At 37.0% G+C, this 25,973-nt stretch overlaps 1 protein-coding gene across 3 annotated transcripts in view; it reads right to left on the bottom strand.

Moving 5' to 3' along the window:
• MLLT10 (MLLT10 histone lysine methyltransferase DOT1L cofactor) overlaps nucleotides 1-25,973 on the bottom strand; it is a 126,591-nt gene that overhangs the window by 27,153 nt on the left and 73,465 nt on the right. For all 3 annotated transcript variants that reach the window (XM_066198926.1, XM_066198934.1, XM_066198940.1), the window contains one exon: nucleotides 7,225-7,403. In XM_066198926.1, the coding sequence (XP_066055023.1) occupies nucleotides 7,225-7,403 (179 nt within the window). The remainder of the gene's footprint in view (nucleotides 1-7,224; nucleotides 7,404-25,973) is intronic.

Here is a 25,973-nt window from a genome sequence, read left to right as displayed (position 1 = left end):
CAGTGGGCAGGAGGCTCTTTCAAGAGACTTTATCATCTAGAGGTGTTTTGATAGTAACTAAGTATGTTAATTGGTTTTCATGTATCCAGCATTTCTATTGATTAGAGAATCCTAGTACCACAGTCAGGATCTAATTTCCTTTTTCTGGAAGCATGCTGCTTAAACCATGTAACATCGTTATCTCCAGATGTTTTATTAGTCTCTTTTTAATTATCAGTCATATTAAACGTAATACAAACAAAACAAAACAAATCCCCTAAAATACAAAAAACCCACCAACCCCCAACAAACAACACCCTCTCCCCAAACCAACAATATACAGTGTATGACAATGTATAAACTGAAGTTAAAGAATGAACTAACTTACTTGTTTTGGAGAAATTTAGCAATATATTAACATATTGTCATAATTGCTGTCTGTGCTTTACCTTAAGGACTAATTACTAAGAAGTGAGAGGTTTCACCACAAGGCACCCACCAAATATGCAGTAGAATTCTATACTATCTGTACTCTGGACTTCCTAAGAGCTCTTACAGCATTCAGTATCTCAATGATTTCTATGTTAAGGAACAAACTTCAGAAAATGGCCTGAAAAATATGTAAAAAGAGAGTAAAGTTCTTCTTAAGTTCTGGAAATCATCTCTGATTACATGTTTACAGTACAGTACAGTTTAAAATAATTATGCTAAATTCCTCTGCACTGCAAAAATAAGGGTTTATTGCATAAATAAGTTTGTTGAGGTCATATCAAAGTCTCTAGCTTTAAGATGTTGTGATCCAAAAGTGCATACAGGAGTATTACACCAGCTCTTAACCGATACATGGTTGAGATGTGCATCTTTGGGAGCAGAGCAGGAAACTCACTTAAGCAGCCAACCATCTGATGCAGGTCAAATCTGTTGCACCTTCAAGTCCTAGAACTGAGGGCAGTTTGGCTCTTTTTTCCATGTATTTATTCCACTCACCAAAGAAAATTTGATTAAACACTGATAGCTGATAGACCTGCCATTTTCTAGAGTATCCACAGGGAGTGTGGCCTAGAACTGTCCCTTAAAACACTGCAGTCAGCCCAGCTCTAGCCAACTTCAGATGCTTAACCTGAACCTTTCCTTCTTTCCTTCCTCACGGTTATTTTGTGCTGAATATTAAATTTTAAAAAACATAATTTCAAGGAAACAGGGTATGTTTCTCTGAACAAGAATGGGAAACAAAGCGGACAAAGGTGTATCTTTCTTGGCCATACTGAATTTAAGAATGCAGTACCCACAATTTGAGGTCAGAACTGTAAACTTGGAAGCAACATCAATCAGGTAGGTGCATTTTATTGTCCCAAACCCCTCTCCATCAGACTTGGAAAAACCCCTCTCAACTTGAATTTTCAGCAAAGGAATATCTACATGTTTAAGATGTACTATAAAGTTCCTTCACAATTCCACCCCCATTGTGGAAGGTATAAATAAGATTGCTCCCAGAACTGTTCCTAACTTCTCTGTTGAAAGGAACAAAAACTAAGAATAGAGTTCCTATTTCCTGTCTTTTCATTTATTTTCCCACAAGTGCCAGAATATAAAATAAAAAGGACAAGAAAGTTCCCTTGATAGCATGCAAAATGATGAGCAGACTTAAACTATGACAAGGAAAAAACCCACTAAAACACGAAGACAAAAATAGTGTAGACTGGTAATTTGGAGAAGGAGCAGGGGAATACAGAGATCCAAAATTAGGGACTAGATTAATTCAGAAAATGAGAAAATAAAAACCACAGGGCAGATGCATCTGAAACATCACATGCCCTACATTCAGAAAAGATCCCAGGATTCCTTAGCTTTCACATTCCTCTGCTGTTAACAAATAATTCCAAATCTACTGGAAAAAAATTAGGCTTATCTCCCCCTAGAAGCTGGATCAGACAAAGGAGGATAACCATCTCTATATGAATGCTAAAGAAAACCCTGCTGCTTTTGCACTGCTCCTAATGGAAGTAAAGCCAAAGGAACTTTGGAAGGGACAATGGAAGTGATAAAAAGCAAACTTCTTTCACTCAGAATTGCAACTGAGCAGCAGCACCTACCTTCCCAATTACCACATCTGCACCCCGGAGGCAGTAGTTCATTACACTACCTCGAAGTGGACCTATCATGCCATCACAAACAAATCCTGGATGTAAAGAATAACAAACAGCAACTATTCAGTTTCCCTATCTCTGTGCAAGCCACAAGAACGGCTGTTACAGATACTTCTTGTCCTTTTCCCTCTTCGTTACCTGCTTCTGTGGTAAAGAAAGCACAGTGCATAAAGCAAGAGTTGAGAATCTAGGAAGAAAATAAAACAGAAGCTGCAGAGGAAAAAAACACGTAGAAAAGAAAGAAAAATCTAGCAGCAGCAGCAGCCAAAAAAAAAAAAAAAAATCCCACCCTAAGAAAATCTTCTGGATTGTATCTTTAGAAGAGGTTAGTAACAAGTAAGTGTCATACTGCTTGAAATTGAAGATGTACTTATTACAGTCACCAAGAGCAGAGATACCATCACACAGTAGAATAAAAAAAATGAAATTGAAAATTTGATACCGAATTTTCAAAATAAGAATAAATCCTTACAATTTCTTAATGAACTGAGATTACTAAAACGCAAAGATCATACCTTACTGGATCATACAATACCAACCCCAAAATTTGATGAGCTACAGATTTTTAGAGTAAAAGACTGTGTATTTAAGCAAACCATTGCATGCCATTTCCACTCCCACTAAAAGCACTATTGAAATGAGATTACAAGACACTTAAATACTTTTTTTTTTCTTGAAAGCAATACAATCTGAACCATTAAATGGCTTTAACAATCAAAGACTGAAGAAAGCCCAGTCAAAAGCCTTAACTTCCAATTCTGCAGTTTGATTCTGCATTCAGCACCTGGGGACCCGAGAAACAACTGGCCACAGAGCTCTAGTAGGGTAATTTCACTAATAAGTCATCAAAAAGAACACACAGCTCAAGCAATTTCAATCTCAATCCCAACCAAAGTAGCAAACATTCAATTAGACAGTACTAAATGAATAAAAACAAATCCTGCTGTACAACACCAGAAGATACTGAGGCACCCAGATCACCACTTCTTTTATGAACATGCTAATAATTAAGAATAACTTATCAGAAAGAGCAATACAGCAAATTGTTACAGAACAGCATAACAGGCTAACAAACTTTTTTTGTTATAACTATGAAGCACATAGTTATGAAATATTTATGAAATAACACATATGAAATATTTGTGGTGCAACTCATGACTTGGCTTAAAAGTGGAAAGTTAAGATGATATTCAAAATCCAAATGGAAGACAGCAATTTTTCCCAGTGACAGAGCACATACCAAAACCCATATGAAAGTTAAAGAGACACTTCTGAGAGAAAAGACCCAAGTTTGGGATACAGCAATTTGCTGTTACATATGAAACAGGCAGTACCCACAACCATGTCAAGAGCACCAATTCATGGAAAACCAGGAGAAAATATTTGTGTGGACTATATCCCCTTTTTACTACATTTTCCAACTGTTAAATGCATTGTTAGCTAATAAAGCCTTATTGAATTAAGCAGTGTAACCTGAGTCTATGCCCAAGACCTATAAAAAAAAAAAGAAAAGCACGCAGAATAATCTGCATTTCCAGCAAGTGGCATTTTTACTAGTCCACTGGTTCCCACCTGGTGAGGAACACCAGCACTTCAAACCAGTCACAGCATAGCACAGAACACAAGTTCATAATGTCTTCTGGATTTATTAGTTTGGAATAAAAATTATGAGTGGCATGAGAGAAAAGAAAATGAGGCAGAAAAGGGGATTGTAACAAGGCCCATACTGTGTTTTTGTCTTAACAAACAAACAAACAAAAACCACAGTATGGAAACTATCATACTAGTCAACAGAATGAAAACTCAAAATCCAGAATTTTAAAGTTGTGGGGTTTTTTTAAGCTTTAAAATCAGTGTTGCATAGTTGTTGAAGGAAAAAACAGTACTTTGGGATTTTAATCACTAAAGTTTTATACAGGCCTGTAAGTTATTAAAAATAACAGAAGTTATTTTATCATTTTGAGTAGTATTAATTTAATACCAGTTTTTAATAATAGTATTACTAATTTAGGGCAGTTGCTTTTAACTGTCTGCAAGACTTTTTAATGCTGTGAACAAAATTTTCTGCCTTAGCTGCCTATCATTCCATTCTAATCAGAATGTATCAGCTAATTCTGAGACTAATTCTACGGGAACATATTTTTTTCCCAAGACCTTCTCTTTAGACTTTCTTAACACCCTTTAAAAAAAGAGACATGCAAAAAAAAAATCCTTGAAAAATTGACAAATTAATGATGTCCCCAAAATCGTATTACAAACGCCCAACGGATACTTAACCAGCTGAAATCTTACAGGATGCACCTCAGCAGCACACCTTTGAGGCTATTCCAAGTTTTAGCACTATTCCAATAGCACATCTGCGAACATGACTGAATAAGTGAGCAGACAAGATTTGGTCATACTTGCTCTCTTAACTAATAGTTTAAGTAAAACCTAATTTTTTAACTAGTACTTTTTTTCCTGCTGTAGAGGTGCAAGCTTACCTTATCTTATAACCTAGGATGATGCTTTTCTTTAAATCAGAACACTATACAAGAAACAAATTGGCACAGTCTTATTTGAAGACTTCCATGGTCAAGAGGTGGGTAAACATTGAGAATACATCCACAAGAGCCCAGTAAGCAGAGAGCACTCTGATGGAACTTCACAGAAGTAAGTAGGTAAACCCTAACCCTTGACATCTAATCAGTCATTTATGCTAAATGGGAAGGGGGTGAGGGGTAGGGGAAGAGATTAAAAAAAAAAAAAAAAGAAAAAGAAAAAAAAAAGGGGTTGCTTCAAGGGGAGAACATTTGCATGCTAAATTAGGCTCTCCTGGCTGAATCTCTGCAAGGTAGTATGGACCTTACGCACTGAAAGAAGACTCACTGAACCGGTGGAGGACTTTGTTAATTCAAATACAGGAGCTCACCTTTATGGCTGTCAACCAAAACTCACAATTTCAAACTCCCTGTGTATCTCAAACCCAAGACTCTTTAAATGGTAGTACCTGTGAAAAGATCCTGACAAGTAAATGTACGACCACTTGAAAACAAGTTTGGTAGTGAGGCAAGACACACAACTCCTTTGCTTCTTTGGGGATGAGGAAAAAAAAAAAAAGCCCCCAAGGCAACTCACAAGAAACAAAGGCAAAGGAAGGACAGGAATTTCACGCAGTTAACCTATGGAGGGCTCTCTAGTTCAACTAAACAGTAAAAGAAGGTCCATCTCCTAGGGTATATTTCTCTTTTTTTGTGACAAGAGGGAAAAAATACTATGGTGTTTCTCTTCCTGACTCATAAAATATGGGTTTTGTCCAATTGTTTTTTCAATCTGTTTATTTTCTGACAGAGGTTAACAAAAAGAAGTGATGGTGCACAACTCTTGCTTATTTAACTTCTCCATGTCAATTGATTTTACAGACCTTTGTCTTATCCCATCTCAGCGTCTCTTTTTGAGGCCACGAGTCCCTTACTATTTACTCACTCCTTACAAAGATGTTCTTTGCCATTGTTCACTGCCATGGCTCTTCTTGTACCTCTTTTGGCATGTACCATATCTGTTTTGAATAGAAACTGTCCTTTCCCTTCAACATTGATTTTATTTGCCCTCTTACCACCTTGTCAACACAGGCTGGCTGTGGTCTTTCAGCAGTTTTTGACAGCTGATCTTCGTAATGGCTCACTGCATAACCCAGCATAATCAGCAAACTTGGGTGTGCGTTCTTCCTCCTCCTCTTTTCCCCAAACCATTTAAGAATATGTTGAGCTGCACAAAAAGCCACATCATCCCAAGACACAGATGGCAAACCTCTCCTCTGTGAAAACTGGGCATTGACTTATTTAGGTTTTTTTAAAAACTTTTAACCTGCTACTATACTATTTCACGACCCCTCCCCTGACCTCCAAACTGTTCAATTTAAGTGTTGTCAGTGAGTTAGTGTGTGTAATGATCTTTGGAAATGAAAAAAAGAGAGAACTTCCTAAAGTAGCAGACTTTTAATTAATTTCTTTACAGTAGTTTCTATCAATTTGTGCAAAAGAGGTACCATTCAATTTTGGGTGAAACCACCTTATTTCTTTAGACAACCAGTCCAGAAGAATGATGTAAAAATATGAACTAACACCTATAAGAACAATTTGTTTTTTGCTATTGAAATGTAATCTGTGTTGGTCTTCACACAGCATTTCTGCTATCCACCTGCTTCTGCACACACACACACATTACGCCTGATTTTTTCATGTTTATATCCACTGTCTTAGATCACTGCAGATAAATTACAAGTTCATTGCTTATAAGCACACAAAAATATATATATTTGATACATTCATTGTAAGAGAGACTCCCATCAGAAAACGAAAAATGCAAGAAACAAGGAGTATAAAATCATCATGTATATTGCAGTATTCCTTCATACTTCAGGAGTAATCATGGTGACTTTCTGCAACTATAACTTTGTCCTCTCTTATCCTGATAAATGTAATCTTGTCCAACTTAAATCCATACAAAATACTATCATAAAGGTACTTTTTCTGGTTCATTACTTCAACTATGGCACCCTTCTGCACCTCTCCCATGCCTCCCTTATTCCTTCACCATCAAACATGAACTATGGATCTTCATTTGCATCACTTTTCAAATACAAAACTGTAACAAATATGTCAACATTCATTTGTCACCAACATGTCAGCCTTGGCCGCCTCTTTGCCAGGGCTTGTTGTCCATTTGTTAAATCTCCCAAACAAACCAGTCTTTAACTGACACCATCATTTTCGCATAAAACACGGAAAACATTACATATTTTGCTTTTTAAAATGCTTTCTTACGTTCTGATAAAACACTGGTTAGAACACTGATGAACTGCAAACAGCATTTATGCTATTAGTCATAATATAGTTATTATTAATAAACACTTCCTGAGACTACATTTAAAAAAGAACCTATGTGCTCTACAAATTAAGGCTATGTAATACTATGGGGAACTTCCAGCCACTACAACATTTCACAACAAATACAATTTTATTAACCAATTTTTCAAAAAAATGACTGTTTCTTTTAACATTGAAATTAAGCAGGTCAGTAACACGGTTTTCTATCTTAAACTCTTGTGATAGTTTACCTGAGTTGCAGCAACAACAGTAGTTATAGAAGGCGCAGTTGAAGGTGATAGAGCTCCCACTTGCTGCAAGTGGCCTGAAGCCTGCTGAGGTAAATGAGAACTGGAAACGGGAGTGCTAGATCCTGAGCCAGATACTGCATTTGGAAATGATACTGCTACATCATTGCTGCTAAAAATACCTGAAAAAAATTACAAAAACGATTACATGCATCTTTCTCTCTCCCCCTCCCTCTGTTTACTAGTAACCATGTAAATGTGCAGTAGAAAATTAATCAAGACAAACAAGATCACTTAATACGTAATGCAGAAAGTTCCTGTGTAGAAATTCTAACCATGCTGATTGATACAAGTGCTCTCATCATTTAACATTCTACAGTTGAGGGAACACAGATTGATTCACTTTTAAGTTTTTGTAAAACATGGTTGATAAATCAAATATTTATGTGCATTACAAACTGTTCAAATATTAACAGTGGCAGAATTTTTGGCTAAAATGCCTGCCTTCAACTGAGTCTGCTAACGGAGTTTGTTCTTTCAATGTATTACTGTTAAGTCAAGAATGAAATATCAGGCTATATAACTGAACACACACCATACAAATGGAAAAAATACTTTTAAACTTTAAAGTAAATGTTACTAAACAACACACATTGGTTCAAAACTGTAATTTTGGCAACTAATGATTGCTTGTACTTTTTCAAAAAAATAGGGACAGCAAGTCTGAGGACAAGGTACTCAGATTTGCCGATAGAACTGGTGGTATTTCATTTATTCACAAACTATAATTCCATCCATGATCTATACGAATGCTTGAGTAACATTTCTGCTAGAACAGCCAACAAATAAATGACTAAACACATTAACATCAGACTTGTAAGTTAGCAATTTAAACAGGAAGAGTTCACACCCCTCTGTGAAGCCATTACTTCTGTTCATCTACATGCAGGGTAAAGTTCATTATAGAGGTTGGGAAAAAAAACCCTACTGACCAGAAGCCCAGGACAAGAAGTAGTACCTGTCTATGAAACCGTTAGGCTCCACGTGCATTAGATAAGTGAGCTGTCAGCTGGCCAAGGAATATCAAGCATGGTAGCACTGAACTGCAGTTAGAGGAAGAGTGCCACAGGGAGTAAACAGAAGTAGAATGAACATGGTTAGATCAAAAAAAGCAACAGAACTGAAATGCCAGTTAGAAGGCAAAGGGTGGAGCTAGTTTGTCACTCATACAAATAATGATTTGAAGAAGGCAGTGACAATAAGAAGATACGCAATGTTAAAACACCACTCGCCACCCAGATATCCCTCTGAGCACAGGCAGTCAAGGGAGACTAACATTATCCAAACCCACATATAATATGCAAACACTGATGCATCTTAAATTCCCTGACTCTATTAACTGTCAAGAAAAATATGGAAGAGAGACTCAGCCAGACCCACTAGAGAAAGAAGATACGAAAAAGCAGCTGAAGACACATCGCGACAACACTTTTTTCCTGCCTAACCAAGGTGAGTGACTTATCTTCTCCCCAGTCTCTTCATCATAGAGAAATTCCATACCTGCTCTGCTTTCCTACTGACCTTCATATCATTTTCCATTTAGCACACCTCCCCCTTCTCGGTTTTTTTTTGGTCACCATCCCCAAAATCTACAGTAACAGCCTTATTAATAGTTAAGATCCTTAAAGTGTTCACTTTGCCATGACCTTTTTCCAGTTCTAGCTGGATCATCTAACTAGACAGCACATTTCATGGATCCTGCTCTAATTCATCCCTACACAGCACCAAAATGAACATGATTAACAAACAGCCTTGCTACTGAGTCTACTCTTAAATGTTACGTAACTACATAACCACAAAAACTGAAATATAACCCAGGTTCTCAAAAGATTTTTCAATTTGCTTTTAATTAACAATTTCAAATCAATAAAAAGGATGAGATATGACCCACTGTTTTCTGAAAGCAGTAAAACAATTAAATATACAAACCTTCTTGAAAATATGAGATTCTCGTGAATTATCAGGCTTCAGGAACCATAAATTTTTAAGAATAAAAATAATGAAATATCACAACACCTGTGAGTAAACCGTAAGAGCTCATCACCACAAACACTATCACTCTCATAAAACATCAACATCAATGAGAGGAGAAAACAAAATTTTTGGTGAGAGACAAGTACTAAAAATTAAGGATATTTTGCCAGAAAGGGAAAACAACTCCAAAATTTTAAAGCTATTATAGAATTTTTGTTCTTAATTTTTAAAAAATCTTACATATTTAATAACTGCAGAGCTTCTGCTGCTTCTATTTTAATGATAAGGTTTATTCTTCCTCTTAAAAATAAAATTCTGGAATACAAGCAGATTGTTATGAAATCACAGGCAAAAGAATATTTCAAAAGAAAGAAAAGCAGCAAACTGGTTTGCCAGTGGAATGAGGTAAGCTAATATTTGTTGCCAGCTGTAGTAGTATTAAAACCACTATTTGTTGCTGTTGCAAAATACAGGACAAATATGACCTACCAGCACACTCTTTTTGGGATAAGTATTTCCATTAGAATCCCTTACTTAACACATAAAGTACATGCACCTTCTGAAACCAGTCATGCAACCAGGTAGTACTGCATGCAGCATTCAAATAAGAACTGTATGCTGAACATTCAAATAAATTCTTGATTTTCACAACGTTTCAAAAATACCTGTATAAAAAACTATGTGTATATTGTATTAGAAAGCCAAGACAATACACATTTGAAATGTCTCTAACATACTAAGTCGTCCTTTGGGGTTTGGGGAGAGTTAAATCACTTTCTGGATCAGGAAGGAACAATAATGAAAACCTGAGCAAATCTCCGTAAACTACATTAATGGTTAAAACAAACCAACCACCTTGAAGTCCTTCCCATATTACTGAAAAGCCAAAGAGCTGTAACTTGTGATGAATGGCATTGTGTAATTTGCCAGCACCATAAATAGCATGGTCAAATACAATCTTCAGCATTAACCAGAACACAATTCTTCAGCTCCAGGTGGAAATGGACACGTCACAGCGCTCAGGTGAAGTCTGTGTGTGACACCACTAACACAGCTGCAGAATGTGGACTTCAGGTTCTAACAGAGAAAATGCACAGGAGCCTACACTGCTGGCTGAAAAGCCTACTGAACAAAAAAGGTAACTGGAAAAAAAAAAAAAGTATCTCTGGCCAACAAATAAGTGCCTGGTTATCACAGAAAGGTAGTACTATAGAGGAGGGAACACATCAGATAATGCAGACTGGAAAAAACGCATTCTTTATGCACCATCAGTGACAAATTCGGTAACATGGGACATAAAAGCACTTCAAGAATAGTGAAAAACAAAACAGCATGAAATCCAAACTACCAATATGGACCAGGTGGCACACAGAACAATTTTAGTGGTTTTCAAAATCTCAAAAGTAAGTTGTTCCATGAGCAGGAGAGTTAACAGAACTGATTAAATCCTGGATTTCCAGAGTGTTGCATCTCACAGATGACATCAATATACTACGCTTTCCCACCACAATTTCTGTATCTAGCTATGAAATCCTCACTTCTTATTTTCTAGTACTACAGCCCCCTCCATTATCCAGCTCTCTTACATTCCCTTCTTATTCTGGTGACTGCCTAGTTCAGTGAGAGAGAAAAAACAGGCAGTAGTTGGTTGGTTATTTTTGTACCCACACACCATCCATTCCTATTACAGGAACATACATGTTTTAGATATTTTTTCCTGTAAACTGGACAACAGACTTAAAGCTTACTGTGGGCCAAAATCAAGAGAGACAACATCTAGACTGCTTACTTAGGAAGCTCATAAAAATGGACTCCCTAAAGCTACAGTTTCTTTTGTAGGTCAGAAATTTAAAACTATGGCAACAATTCTGAAAAGAGGAAATGATCTGAGATATCTGTCATAGGTTTCTCATCTTAGCATTTTGTCAAAACTTGAGGAATAAGAAGAATATGGCCAAAGAGGCTATTTTTCAAATGTAAACTTGCAGGCCTAGAGAAATTGCACAGAACTACAAAGCCTTCCTACTTAGGGAAGGACAGATGGGCACCGGGTTGAGACAACAGTCACAAGGGAACTCGTGGTAGAAATTGCAGGTATAAAAGGAAATTCTGAGATATAACAACAAGAACTTCTTTACATGATCTGAAGCCATAAACACGTTTTCAGTACCTTCACTTTGTGTGGTAATCTCAAAAAGTCTCCCCTAAACCCATGGCAACTTCCTAGACAGTGCAAAATGAAGAAGTATCTTTGCATGAAGCAGTCCATTCATTAGTAACTAAACATGCACAAAAAACTGATTAAGTTCCATGACACAAAAAAGAACACGTTCTATTCCAGTACAATGTTAACAGTGGAAGAAGTACCCCGCTATGTTATTTTGTAATATGATCACAAACTGAAATGAATCTAATGCAAAACGAAAGCAAATAAAAACGGGTTATTTTTAACAGTTGTCAAAGGAGAAGAAAGTTCCACTTGAAACTGCCAAGGCAGCAATAATATTTCACTTAAATTTATAAGATAATGAATTTGGATGCTAGGGTCAATCTGTTTCCTTCATGAAGAAATCTGAAATCTAAGAATCAAATGATCACACTATTTTCCTGCTAGTGATGAGGAAAGTGGTAGAGTTCACTTTCAGATAGCTTTCTACAGGACTCTGCAACAACAGTTCTAGAGGTGAAAGGTACTGATCTGCAGCTGGATAACAAACTGCATTTGTAGCCCTTTCAATGACTGGGCATCCTTTTTTGATGGAGGCACAGCAGCCTGTCACAGATCAACAGTCAATGGGTTCCTTTCACAAAAGGCATTCTGAGTACTCTTCATGAGTGAGGGAGAAGTTAAAAAACCCCACAGACTCAAAATACCCAAAGAATGCACACTGCTGGGGGTGGGGGGGAGGAGGGAAGATACAAAGTACAAGTGTACACGTTTTCCAGAACTGATTTTCTAACTGTTTTAAAACAGTTGTTTCTGTTTCATACCTACTGACTGAAGGCAGCCTGTACCAATTATTCCCTTTGAGAATACTCTGTAGAGTGGATTTATACTTGAAGACCAAAATATTTGACAAGAACCTTGACACAGATGAGGAACACAATCCAGCATGGCAATATGACATATACATGGTGAATCCATGATCATATCACCTACAGATACAGCAAAGACCTGAAGTTTGCTATCAAACTCCATTACAATTAACCCCAAATCCTTGGCAGCTCAGCCAGCAAATGATGTTCAGGTAATCTCTTCTGTCTACTCCCATCCCTATGGTTAAACTCCATGGCTGTACCGCTATCTATCACCAATCAGAAATGTGCTCAACAGAGTGGGGGTGAAGGATCAGAACAGATCCATGTGGTCTGGAATGGTCTACTGTGAACAGCTAGCTCCACCTGCCAGAATGAACAACAGTATCTTACACTTGATTCCACGTTCATTGATGACCACTCATGTCAGCAGTCACGCTCCCCCTTTGAATTAATCCAAGCTGATAGACGTCTTACACTGCAGCCCTCTACTGTGGAAGGGCTCAAAACCACATTTTACATAGCCCACCCAAGATGAATTTTCACTCTCAGAGAAAAGGTCTGAATGTGACACCAGAAGACAGCTAAATGACATACTGGACTAGGAAGAGAGGGAGAACTGTACTGTTTTTCTGTCTCACTATCTCCATCCCTAACAGTGAACAATAACAGCCCCACAAGGAAAAGTACAAAAATAGGGTAAGCATGCAGTAATACTTTCCTCAAATGTTCTCCCAGCCTTTAGAAATCTACAATGAAGGAATTCTGAGTGTGAGGAACAGTCTTTGTAATTATTAGCCTTAAATATGTTTCCAGCCTCGCCCAAATGATTATCTTCCGATCCTTTCTGAACAGTTGAAAATCTCATGGCAAAGCTACACCTTAGCTAAACTGTCCAGTCTTTTTTGGGGGTGGAAGATGGCTGACACAGGGACAAAACTCCTTTCACTTGTTTCCTTCAGATGTTCTAACTTCTCACAATAATCTCTGAAATGCTTTATAACTGCCTGTTTACATTTCACAATTAGTTCAGCATTATGAAATAGGACATGTTAAGAATTTCATGCTTGTTCTACCGTGAGTAAAAATGTTTTCAAGTACTCTTCTAGAATAGAGTGCTGAGATAAAAGAGCTCCGTGATCATATCTGAGACACATATGCTCATAACCACAAGTGTGCCACAGCACAGAAAGATCTTTGTAAAAGTAACGTTAAACAGATATGTAAGAACAATTGATAAAGATCTCAACTTTTTAAGGTTTAAAGTTTAAAATGTTCACTTTTGTAACAGTGAGCCAATACAGACAAGCCTAAGTTACTTAAATACAACGAACAAAAACCAAAGTAGTTTTAGGTTCACTTAATGAGTATTCATGAATAGGAGCATGACTTGTGATCTACATTTCTTAATGATTTCAGAAAAGTTTACTGTGTTTGCTTAAGATCTCTGAAAACACAGCATAGCTTCAAACCATTCTGACAGAATCCACCTCAGTGCTGGATGGTGCGTCACTGGAAGCATTAGATTCCTCTTCACTGTGAACATAATACAGTCTTTTATGGGAGTTTCTCCCTTTTGGGTTCCAGTGATTTGAGGCTGATGTCTTCAAACGGAGGGGGCAAGGGAGAAGATGAGGCAGCTGTTGCCCAAATTTCTGAAGGCCTACACATAGCTGTCATTAGAACCAGTTACAGCTTTCAAGTGGTATTCTAGAACCTCATGGTCAGATAGTTACACTTAAGACTGCAGTATCCGAAAACCAAACAGAAATTACTTAGTACTTTGAAATGTGCATAGCAGAACTACTTCAGGCTGAATTTTTAATTTGCCCTTCTCTTGTTCTTAGTTTTTATCAATGTAGATGGTTTAGCAGAGGACTACTATCTCCATGCCTCAATACAGGCACATGCCTTTTTATCAACACTGAGAAACTCTGCCCAAGTTGGGCTAGATCAGAAGTTGTAATTCACACTCAGCACAGATTGTTCAGTTTAGGTTATCTTGTTTAAAAAAATCATACCATATATACTGAATTTTGCCTGCACTGATGGAGAGGCCAAGGCTACAGAACTGAAGTTTCTTTGGAAACATGTTGTCTTCTAGAAACAACCATACCACTGAGACTGGCACAATGGATGTTTGTTCTGTATTATGACTCTCCTCACTGCAACTCAAAAATTAGCTGAAGACAGAACAATCAATAACAAAGACCTAAAAACAGCAACAGGAGTACGAAATAAAACAGACAGAAGACAGAACAAGCAAGAACTGAAGTAACCACAGAAAGGTAACAAGGAAACATCACAATTTACAACTATCTCTAACATAAAATAATCAGGTAATTGCTTCTCACAGTTTGTTTTTTTTAAAGTATGCATTTAAACTGCCAAGAGATATACAACTGATCACACAGTGAACAGCTGTAGCAACTTTACAGCTCTCAACTGCAAATTTTGTGGGTTTTAGAAAAAGGTTTCGAAAAAAGCATGAGTTATAAGAAGTTGACTATACAACCGCAAAACATAGCACTGAATGTACCAAGTCTCTTACTGGCAGAACTGCAGTGTGCCACTGTCTGCCTTGAAGTGTCTTGACTCCTTTCTATTAAGGCAGGCACCTTAATGGAACCGCTTCCATGACTCCATTTTCTAGTCCTCTTCTTTACGACCAGATTCTTTCAAACCAGTTCGATATTTTAGCTATTATCCTTCCTCCTTCAGAGTTTGTCAGCACCAAATTTCAAATGACAGGGTTTGCCCACCTTTAGAGCAAAACTATTAATAATAAACCTCTCTGCTCCAAACTTGTATTTGTTTCCACTCCAACTAAAACTCAGAGCGTTTCTTTTTGGTACTTATTGCTGATGTGCAACCAGCTGAAACTCCGTGCAATGAAAAAACAAGCTGCTCACAAGACTCCATCAAAACTCCTACTGACAGTGACATTTACAATCCTCAGCATTATCCTGACACATAATCTGAATACGCTGTTGGAGTAAATGATCTTCCTTTATTTAAGTATTTATCTCAAGTTTTAATACTTTGTTTTCATCCTATATTAACACACATAACAAGATCTCTTCTTGCTGTTCATATTATCAAAATTTCTATCTACCCTCACTGATTTCACCCACATATATGCCTCTGACAAAACAAGAGCCCTACAATACTGGGGTGGGGGAGGGAGGGAAGGAAAGGAAAGCAATAATGGGGGAAAAAAGTAACCAAAACTTAACCTCAGAAAGTATCATGAAACATAATCACCACCTTCCCACCACCCCAAAAGAAGGTAATTAGAAGATAAATCCTGTCCAAACACCATTCTAAAACAAACAAGTAGCTACCATTATGCTGTTCCACAACAGTAAGTTATATAAAGCATTACTATTGTTTGGCAATATATGCCCTTCCAACTATCTATGCCATTAGTTTAAAAACCAAAAAGTGCAATGTGGAAAGAAGTCACAAATGGCATTCCATCGATTTCTATTCTGCACCCTCTTGGCAATCTATACCTCTTCAACATTAAACAGCAAAAAGGCTCTGCTTATAAAACAGCAGAAACTCACCAAGTCCAAATTCAGCACACTTTGTCAGATACCCTTCAGATGTTTTATTTTTGTTCAGAAAAATGGTGAGCTTGCTTTCCTTCATCTCAAAGCTGGTTCAGAGCACTGTACACCTGGGAGAGTGAGAGGGAAACCCTATATCAAAAGGAAAAAAAGCTAAACCTATTTTACTAAAGCAAAGCAAATCTAGAGAAATTTCAATATTTCTCACCACATGTAGACTATGAAACACAAAGTTAACGTAACATTAGAATTTTTATTATTTAAGAGACCCAACACTCTAGACATCTGCTGAACAGGTGTAATTCATGGCTCTGACAGTGAGAAAAGCAAAAGTTCTATAAAACCATAATGACTGCTAGCTTAAAATGCAAAGAACTTGACCATGCAAAGTTTCAAACATTTCAATTCTTTCTCATAGGCTGAATTTCAAGTCACTACAATTAGCAATGCATACAGCACTGCTCTTCCAACATAAGTGCACAGCACTAAGAAAACTTTTATTTGTGGCTGGCACAAATGGATAAAAAATTCCAATTTTTATTAACAGATCACCTGACACCAATTAAATATCACACTGAGAAATAAACTTGATAATCTTCAAAATTAGCCTCATGAGAATTTTAAATCTTCCAGCGACTTACGAATACAGTTACGATTGTCTCCTACAAACTAACAATATCCTTGAAAAAGTAAACTGAACTAATTTAATAAGATATTTCATTTCCACTGGCTATGAATACGGAAACAGGGGTACAAAGCCAATGCCGAATACTAAAGGGAAAGAGTCATTACATACATTAAAGATTCGGTACTGCTCCCTCTGAAACTGATAGTTCTGTTATCAGTGACACAAATGAGCAGCATCAGGCTGTCAGAACAAAGAATGGACAAAACAAGGCTACCTTCACATGCATTACTTGTAGTAATTTAAGCAGTCAGGAAGGGAAGTGGGAGAATACCTGAGGTAGACACCACTATAACACACCTATGAATGGAGCACAGAAGAAGGACTAGAAAACACTATTCACAAAATTAAAGAAAAGAATCTCAGAACTGGAATAAAACTGTTATCGTTTTACTTCACACATACAAAAAGATCATAAAAAGAGAACTGAGGAACTATTGACCTATCAGGCTCCTGCAGACAATCTACAAAAGTTTTCACTCAAGTACTGAACAATTGACGCACTGCAGACCTGTATTTCACCCAATCCATAGAATATGCAGACCTTCAATCAGGCTTTTCCACAAAAGGCTACCCTTTGTGATAAATGAACCTCTGAAAAAGATTCTAATATAACTTACCATTATGTATGGCATTCATCAACTTCACGAAAGCTTTTGAGTTAGGAGAAAAAGGGCTTCATGTTAAGATCATGTTTAACAGACACACAAAAGAATATACGTATAGACAGGAATTTCAGTGAACAATAATACACCTGAATACATCTTTCTTGTATTCGAGCTCTGATCATTTACAGTAGCACAAACTGTAAAGTGGATTTATTTCTATCCACTACAATTTTTTACTTATATTTCTTTTATCAGTGTTGGTTAGATTTTAAATGTCAATTATAAGAACATTCCAGCATATGTCAATTAGCTATATTCTAAAGCTAGTATTACAAATAAAAATTCAAATTCTTTCCAGTAGCACTCAGTCCCCCCAAGGAAAGACTGACTTTAATTTCATTGTCTGCAACAAATTTTGAAACTCAAAAGGAAGTTGCCTTGCTAATTTTAATCACAAGGCATCTGTTTTGCTTCACTGGTAGATTGAGATGAACTCAAGCAATCAAGTCTAACAGATTCCTGGACTTGTGTCTCCTGGATTTTGGAGAGCTCAGTTCAACAACAACTCAGACACACAGAAAGAACATCCAACTACTGGTAGACCGAAGAGGACGCTCACATGAACTTCCTTCCCTTCATGGGTTGGGGTTTTTAGAGAGTATTTATTGACCTCTGACCCTGAAGTGCCAGAACACACTCACATCCTCTGCCGTGCAGCTCAAGTCTCCAACACAGCCTCCACAGCTCCACGGCACTGCACTGCCCAGCTGCAGAGTGGCGGCAGTCATGCAGATGCCAGTCCTCTTCCACTCATCCCACCAGCTTATTCCTGCTTAGGATAATGACCTCATGACTACAGAATGATCTGAGGTTCAGTTTGCTCGTTCGCTCTTTCACACTGCTAAGGAACACAGCCCTCAGTTTACACATCCGGTTTGACAAGGTCATGGAATGAATGACTTCTACAGGCTGGAGTGGGGCCAACATGTCTCGTCCTACTCCCATGAGGGAACTCCCTACCTGCATCAGCCTCTGAGACCTGACTGCAGTAACTATTTGGGTTCCAACAGGGAAACTGCCCTCAATGCTTTATTTTTCTCTTCTTTATTCTTGCCACAACTGGAAGCTACTAAATATTGCTGCCATAAGCCATTTTTTAACTCTTCTGAAGGATCTTCTTAACATCAGAATTTCAAAAAAATGAATGAACGAAGACATCTTAAATTTCTGTCATTCATACTCAAAAATTACAAAACTAACTAAGAAGCAGTTTTAAAAAATTTAAAAGCTTTGACTTTCACCTGCCAACTAAAATTGAGTAAGTAGCCAAAGGTACTTCAAAGGAAATACTTCTAAAATTTGGAATATTTTAATTAAAGCATTACATACAAAGTGTGTTCTCTAAAAAACATAAATACTAATGTTCGGGGGCTTAAATTTTGTGGTACAGAAAAAACGCACAAGGTACAAAATTCTGTATGATTCTTGACAGAAGTGCATTAATTGAAACATGAAACTTATAACTTTAATTACCTTAACAGTTTTCAGAGAACTAACAAAAAACAAAAATACACTCAATTTACAAGGAAAAAAGTTACTAAAATGCACAGAGTTAATCTGATTGGAATCACATTATACTATATAGAAACATTCTCTCTCAGGTGCAGAGGACACAATGCAACTGCAGTCTGCCATTCTTAAGTGCAGAATCATTTCACCCACACCTGCTTTGCACAGCCTTTATTTGATTATAACTGTATCTGTTCTCTCCAGTTATGCTCCATTTTTGTGCACAAGAAATAGCAGCCATTTTGATCCATCATTGCTTTCAACACTAAACAAATCCCTTCCAAATTTAAGGACTATTGGGTAGATTTGGAAGGAGGCTTGGGGTGTGATGAGGTTTTTTCTCTTCTTTATTTTTTTTATTCTATTCAAACAAGCTCAGTCCTAGACTGCCAAAGCTATACCTTTTGCTTTTGTTTCTTTAAAACTGTACCAAACAGGAGCCACCACTAATCCAAGCAATCACATCCAATGTGTTCCCAAACATCACTCAAGAGGTATGAGAAAGCTTCAAAGCAGAATAGACTAGATATGTCTCCAATGCAAAATTTACTACTCTAAGATAACGCTTCATAGACAAATGAGGAAGAGATGCAGTTAAAGAGCTAACAAAACACTAGCTGTTCTAACACAGCCCTCATCCAATTACACAAGGAAGGGCCAACACTAGATCAGTCCTGCTTGTGACTGATGGAGCTAATTCTAGACTCCCCCCAAGCCTCTCAACAGAACAGAAGGAAAACTGTTCCCCTACCACCACTCCCTTCCACACTCCATAAATTAGTGGAAGGCAGATGAAAAAAGGTGTTTTATTCTGGAAGGAAAAAAGAGCTACTGTCTTGGTTCCTGTGTAACTGCCTTTATTGGCAGCTATGTCTTTCCTGACTCCTGCACTGAAGTATCCCCTCCCAGCCATCCAGTTTTCTGCTACAATGTACAGCCAAATTGAAATCCAACATGCTAAGGTGTCAAGGACGGTTGAGGATGGTGAATGGTAACTACATATACATATACCTGTATATGCTGCAATACCTGAACTTCACTTCTCATTGTTTGCACTTACTTGCCAACTCTGCTGCCTCCCACACTGTTCTCTCAGTCTTAGCTAAATCTTTCCTCTCTTCATCCAGTCCTTACAGCAGCTGCCATGGTTCGCTTTACTTAGAACCTTACAATTATTCCTCCTTAAAATCGGTTCTGCTCAGAAAAAAACTGATGCTTCCAGCTCATTCATTTCAATTTCTGAAATGACTCAGTAGTAATACCAACATCCAAGCCACCACCCTCTGGCTGTTCATTACCTGTTTTTAAGGGAATTGGTTATGCACACAAAAACTTAAGTTCCATTCCAAGCTTACTACTACTCCACAACAGAAAGAAAGCCTAGTGACTTCGTCCCCAGGAAGGATGTTATCTGCTGTAACCAAGCCCTAAATCTGTCAGATTAGGCATTTGTCCATGACAGTTATCACACTTCAGGAAAAAAAAAAACAAAACCAAAAAAAACAAAAAAGAAGCTGAAAAAACTCAAACAAAACAAATTCCAACAACTTGCATTTGACATTCCTATGTGAAAGCTAACCACATTGACAGCTTATGAGCCACTTTTTCATTTGGAGGAATGAGGGGTGTGTTTGGTGTTTGGCTTTTTGTTTGTTTGTTGGGGGGGTTCTGCTGAGGTTTTTTTAATTTACTTGGAATCTCTAGTCATTCTTATCTCACAGATGTTCAAAACAAATAAACAATGGGAAACAGAACTAAAATCAAGTCAAGTATGTAGGATCTAATAGGATTATTCATGCACAAGTCCCAGTTGCATATTTGTAATTCCACTACCACCTTCCAATGAAACCCTTCTCAACTCAGATTTCTAGAGCTACACTGGCCCAAAGAACATAGATACTCATTCACTTTTTTATTACCAAAATTTTCCATATTTTCCTGTTCCTTCAGTTCCTGAGAACCCTTGTCTGATCTTTCTACCACTGCATGTAATTCTCTCTCACAAAAACATATGCAGCAAGCTAGATCACTGTCAAAATCAACAGTTTTCTCCCTGTTACCCTTATGGCCTTCTCACATATCTACCAAATCTGACACAGAAAGATGAATACTTCTTTTTAAAAGCTCAATAAAAAGTATATAAAGAGCAATATGAAGCAATGAGTTTGCATCTAAACTAGGTGTTAAATCCCAGTTTGGTCAAATGGACAAAAAAAAATGGCTTTACACTCAGGATCGGATAAGAAGCAGCTTTTCTAACAATGCAGAATAGTTTGTTTCATTATTATTTCCTGCACTACCACCACAAAAGCCCTTGCAAGAACTGTCCTGCTAAGAATTTTGACAGCACACTTTGTGTATATGGCATACCTGTATAAAGTTCCTACAACACATTTTCAGCTATGCCAAATGCTCCTGAAGGAGAGTTTTGTTTGAGTAACCTTCTGGAAATACGTTGCTGGCTTACTGCTGCCAATTTTCTGCATTTTAATCATGTTGGGGACATCCATCAAAAATGAGCTCACATTCAGATGGAGCTACGTGCAGCTTGTGCAGACGGCACAGGTGATGTTTGTACAGTATCAGGTACTGGGACACTCTCACTGGGTACCCAAGGCACATCCTGACGCACAGGGAGCAGCCTGTGCCTGTGCACCTGGCTGCCAACCCTCCACCGCACAACCAGAACTGCTGGGGTGCATGTGCTGCAGCCCTGTGCCAAGTGACATCCTACAGGCAACCTGCAGCTTCATAAAGCTGCTGTTCTTAGTCCTATCACACCCATAGAACCTGCTTAAGGAAGAAAAATAAATTACTTACATAAGAAGGTAGCATAGGGACTTGATAATCAGACACTTAGCCCCATTATATTTGTTTTAAAAAGCAGTATAGCTCCTATACAAATGTGAGTGTCATCCTACATGAGCATCGCATGAATCTCTCCATTCTAAGTCTTAATGGATTTGTCCCAGAGCAGCATCTTTCACTGAAAAGCTCAATTATTTTAAGGTAACTAGTCTTTTTTATGCCACTGTATTATGTTAGCATTTCTGTTTAATTTTTTTTTCTTTTTGAAACTTTACAAGGGAATTGCAGAAATTATTATGATAATCAACAACAGCTCTAGACATCATAGCCTCTCCCCAGATATAATCCTGAGACAAGCTTCAGTCAGTTTAACTTCTGGTACTGCAGCTCTTCATGTCAAATAAATGGAAAATTTAAATGCTAAGTACATTTCCTTCTGATTTTAAAAACCAGACTGTAGTGTTGTCACCTCTGACTGACAACAACAACAAAAAAAAGAATTTTACCATATGAATTGGACAGTCTTCAGAAGGACAAAAATGCTTCAAGAACTATCAACACACACGTATCACTTATGTTTCAGCTATATTTGATTTCCGTAAGACTTGAAAGTCTGTAAGATCTGAAAAGTACAATTTTCAAGGAAGGGTAGAAAACCCTACTGCACCTTTTATAGTCAAGTCTCTTGTCTACCCTCCCCCACAAGCACTTTTTTATGTTCCCATGTCACCTTTAACAGATTTTATGGAGTTAAAAGACTGATTGCTATCTCACATTTGACTTACAAAGAATGCCACACTCTAGTAATTGACTCCAGATGCCGAAAAATGTTCACACTCAAGAAAATGAATATTTTCATTTTAAAATATATATGTACAAAAAAACCTCTTAATTTGATATAATATTGAAAGTCCTTTTTTTTCTTTAAGTTAAGCCATTTTAAAGGAGTTTCTGGGAACTAAACAGTTACAAGTAAGCAAACACTTGCATCTCACTTTATTTCCAATCAGCAACAGAACTACGGAATATATCCTTGATCTTCAGAAAAGGGATATACCTCTAAAGCAAATATCAAGTTCTGCAATAAAGACATCTGATAGGATAGAAATCTTAATTGCTTCACAGTATCTCCTTATTCCCCCACTCTATTTAGAATTATAATTCTCAGCTTTATAATAAGAGTTAAAGAACCAACATAATCTAAGCACAAAACTGGAAGTTTCAGTACATCTTCTCCTTCTCCCCTTATTTTTTTAATGTAATAATGATAATACCACAAACTTTTACTCCATGTATCTGCAAAGACAATCAGCCACTGGAAAGGCAGGCAATTTCTTTTCTTCACTATCAGATAATAGCAACCAAGCTGTCAGGCAGATCTCATTCATGCAGATTACCCAGGCCTAAAGTAAGTTAAGTTTGAACTCCTGATAAAAACTAACACCAAATATATACAAGACACTTCACAGGCTTATGGGTCAAATATAAGACAAAAGCAGTTTACAAAAAGCTCATGAACCTCTCTGAAAACCTTCTGTTATACCAAACAAAACAGATTTATAGCTAAATTTGGAAAGTAGTAAGTACAGGAACTTAAGTAGCCTTTAAGCCCTTCCAGTCCATTTTCTTCTTTGCCAGTATAGATACAACTAACAAATCGTCAGTGTATTCATAAAAATTCTTATTATGTTTCAAAAAGTTTGTATTTAGATGCCAATTCTGCAAATAATTCTGTATGGGCAATGATCTAGAGCTGTAGAATTTCTTGTATTTAAATTAGCATTTGGGTGTAAGACTCCCAAAACTTGAATAAAAACAGTATTTCAAACAATTTAGAAATATTTACATCTTTTTGCTAAGCTGTTTAAAACTATGTCTTTCTCCTGAAATTAAAAACTACCTAAATTTTCTTTATTTTGTTATTAAATGAAAGACCTAAAAAGGAAGTCAAGAAAATACACATTCCATTTCCCTATATTGATTTTTTTTTTGCTTTGTTGTGGTTTTTTTTTAGCATCTGAAATATATTACAATTTCGTAATTTAAACATACTATTTGCTGTTGACTGTCAGAGTATAATGACTAAATAAATAATGACATCTTTTGAAATTTAAATAGAAGCTAATGCCCAGACTCACCATAATTTGGGAATCTAGTTTAAAGATATCATCTTCAAAATTTCTATTTTAACCTGACAGACACATTCTCATACAACAATTAACTGGTCATGTGATTTTCACAGTTGCCAAGATCTTCTCTGAAATTCGCTGGCCTTAGCAGCCTGACATGGAAACTCTATCCCAGTTATTAGAACCTCCCTTCTCTGGGCCTTTTTTTTTTTTTTTTTTTTTTTTTAAAAACTTCAGAAAACCCTCCCATCTGTTTTCACTCAAAACCAAAAACTTGACAATTTTTTGAGAGAGGAAAACTTTGCCTTGTTTTAAATCAAGTTTTGTTTCAGAGCGATGTTCCGAGAGTTCCTGATCTTGCAGCGCTCACGGGATGCCTGATTTGCATCTCATGCACAAAACTCTGCTTCCATGAAAAGCCAGGCAGCTTGGAGACTTCCAGATGGAACAGGCTGAACATTTCTTGTTTTCAGCAGCCCATCAATTAAGCACTATACCGTATTTTTTCTACTAACTTTAAAAAAAAAAAAAAGGGGAGGAGTGGGGGGGGCAGAAAATGGCAATTACCAGTATGTAAAAAAAAAAAAAATCTTGACCAGGAATAATAATTCTTTCTGTATAATAATTATGATCATGCTTCTAAACATTTTTGTAAACTGAAATACTCTCAAATTAAAGATATTTCCAGTCTAGCAAAGATCTTGAGACTCTCTGAAAAGCATTTTTTAAAATATCACTCACTATATGCCTCTTCTCAACTTCCACATTCATAGTCATATTTTAGGAGGAAATTAGCATCATAAATAAATATAGTACTTTGCCACCTGCAACATGTATGGAGCAATTCCAATTAATAGTGATGTAACTTTTCTACCCCTTTTAGAAATTAATGTCACAGTGATGACAATAGCCTTTTTTCCCCCTTAAGTATAATAATGCTCAGTTCTCCGTCATTATTCAGAAGTTTTTCATAACTGTTTTCAAAACACCTCTGTAAGAAAGTTCATTGTTCAGTATTTTTTTGTCCACAGCCTTCTAAACCAAGGAATTCTTATTTATTACATCCAAGCATATTTTTTACAACATACATTTTAGAAACCATCCTGAACCCTCAGAGCAAGCAGCAAAGATGACTTCTCAAACTCTGATGAAAGCATAGAACCTGCCAGGACGAGAACCAGTTCTAGCAAAGCCATGCTGCCTGAAAATTTACTACTAACTACTGCATTTTAAAATACATTATTTGCCCAGTTACAAACTATGTCATATGCTAAACTGATGCACCATGCCGAATTTTCTTTAAAAAATCAAAGAGATAATACAGCACAGAATTAGGTTCATAGGTAAGGACCAAACAAGAATCTTTGCAAGCACATTGACTTCTTAGCTCTAGAATTTCCTGCACCTGCAAATCAAATAAATACATTCAACTAAACTGTATCTTCTAGAAAATACATTTTCAGAACTGAGATTTGTTCAACTATATACCTTTTCTCGCTTGATTATGTTTTACTTTTTTGTTAGGTTAAGCATCATTGTACTAGTTTTCGGTTCCTCATATGATATCCATAGTCTGATAAATTCGCTCCACAGCTGTTCTCCAATCATGTGCTTTTTCCAGTCATTGAATCCTTCTCGTGGCTCTTTTCTTCACACAGCAAACCACAGAACCACACACAGTATTCAAAGACCAGACACACTCTGAATGCAGAGCTGCCTTTCTCATTAGCTTGCTGTTTATGCATTAAAACCTTTTTAAACACAGCTCAGCACTGGAAACTCAGACACAACTGATTAATCACCTTTATCCTTTTTCTCTACAGCCCTTCCTTCCCCAGAAGGCCATCCTTATCCTGCAAGTATACATCCATCTCTCTAAGACAATCTTCTCCTTTAGCTCAACCAACATAACTCTTAGTTTGTACTGCTGACTAAGAGATTCATTTTACCCTGCCCACATAACCAGACTTTTTCAAAAGTTGCAGAATTTTCCAATATATTTCACAGACTATTCTGAATTGAAGGGACCCACAAAGATTGCTGAGTCCAAACCTTAGGTGAACTGAGGACCAAAGCTGTGACCTTGGTGCTATGAGCACCAAGCCCTGACCAACTGAGCATAAGGGGAAATAACAAAGTAAACACTAGTTTAATAGTTCTCTGATCAAAATAAAATTGAAACTTACCTAATAATTACAGTTAATGCAAGGATTTTCTGACTACCTATCATTAAAAGACTTTATTTAAAATGTTATGCTGTATCAACTGAAATGTAGGCACCTACTACGCCACTGATTAAAAAACAGAAAAC

This window comes from Chamaea fasciata, unplaced genomic scaffold, assembly GCF_029207755.1.
Source record: "Chamaea fasciata isolate MVZ Bird 193981 ecotype frontalis unplaced genomic scaffold, bChaFas1.0.hap1 SCAF_1, whole genome shotgun sequence".
NCBI lineage: Eukaryota > Metazoa > Chordata > Aves > Passeriformes > Sylviidae > Chamaea > Chamaea fasciata.
The sequence above is the reverse complement of the archived record's forward strand: the minus strand, read 5'-3'. Positions and strand labels throughout refer to the sequence as shown.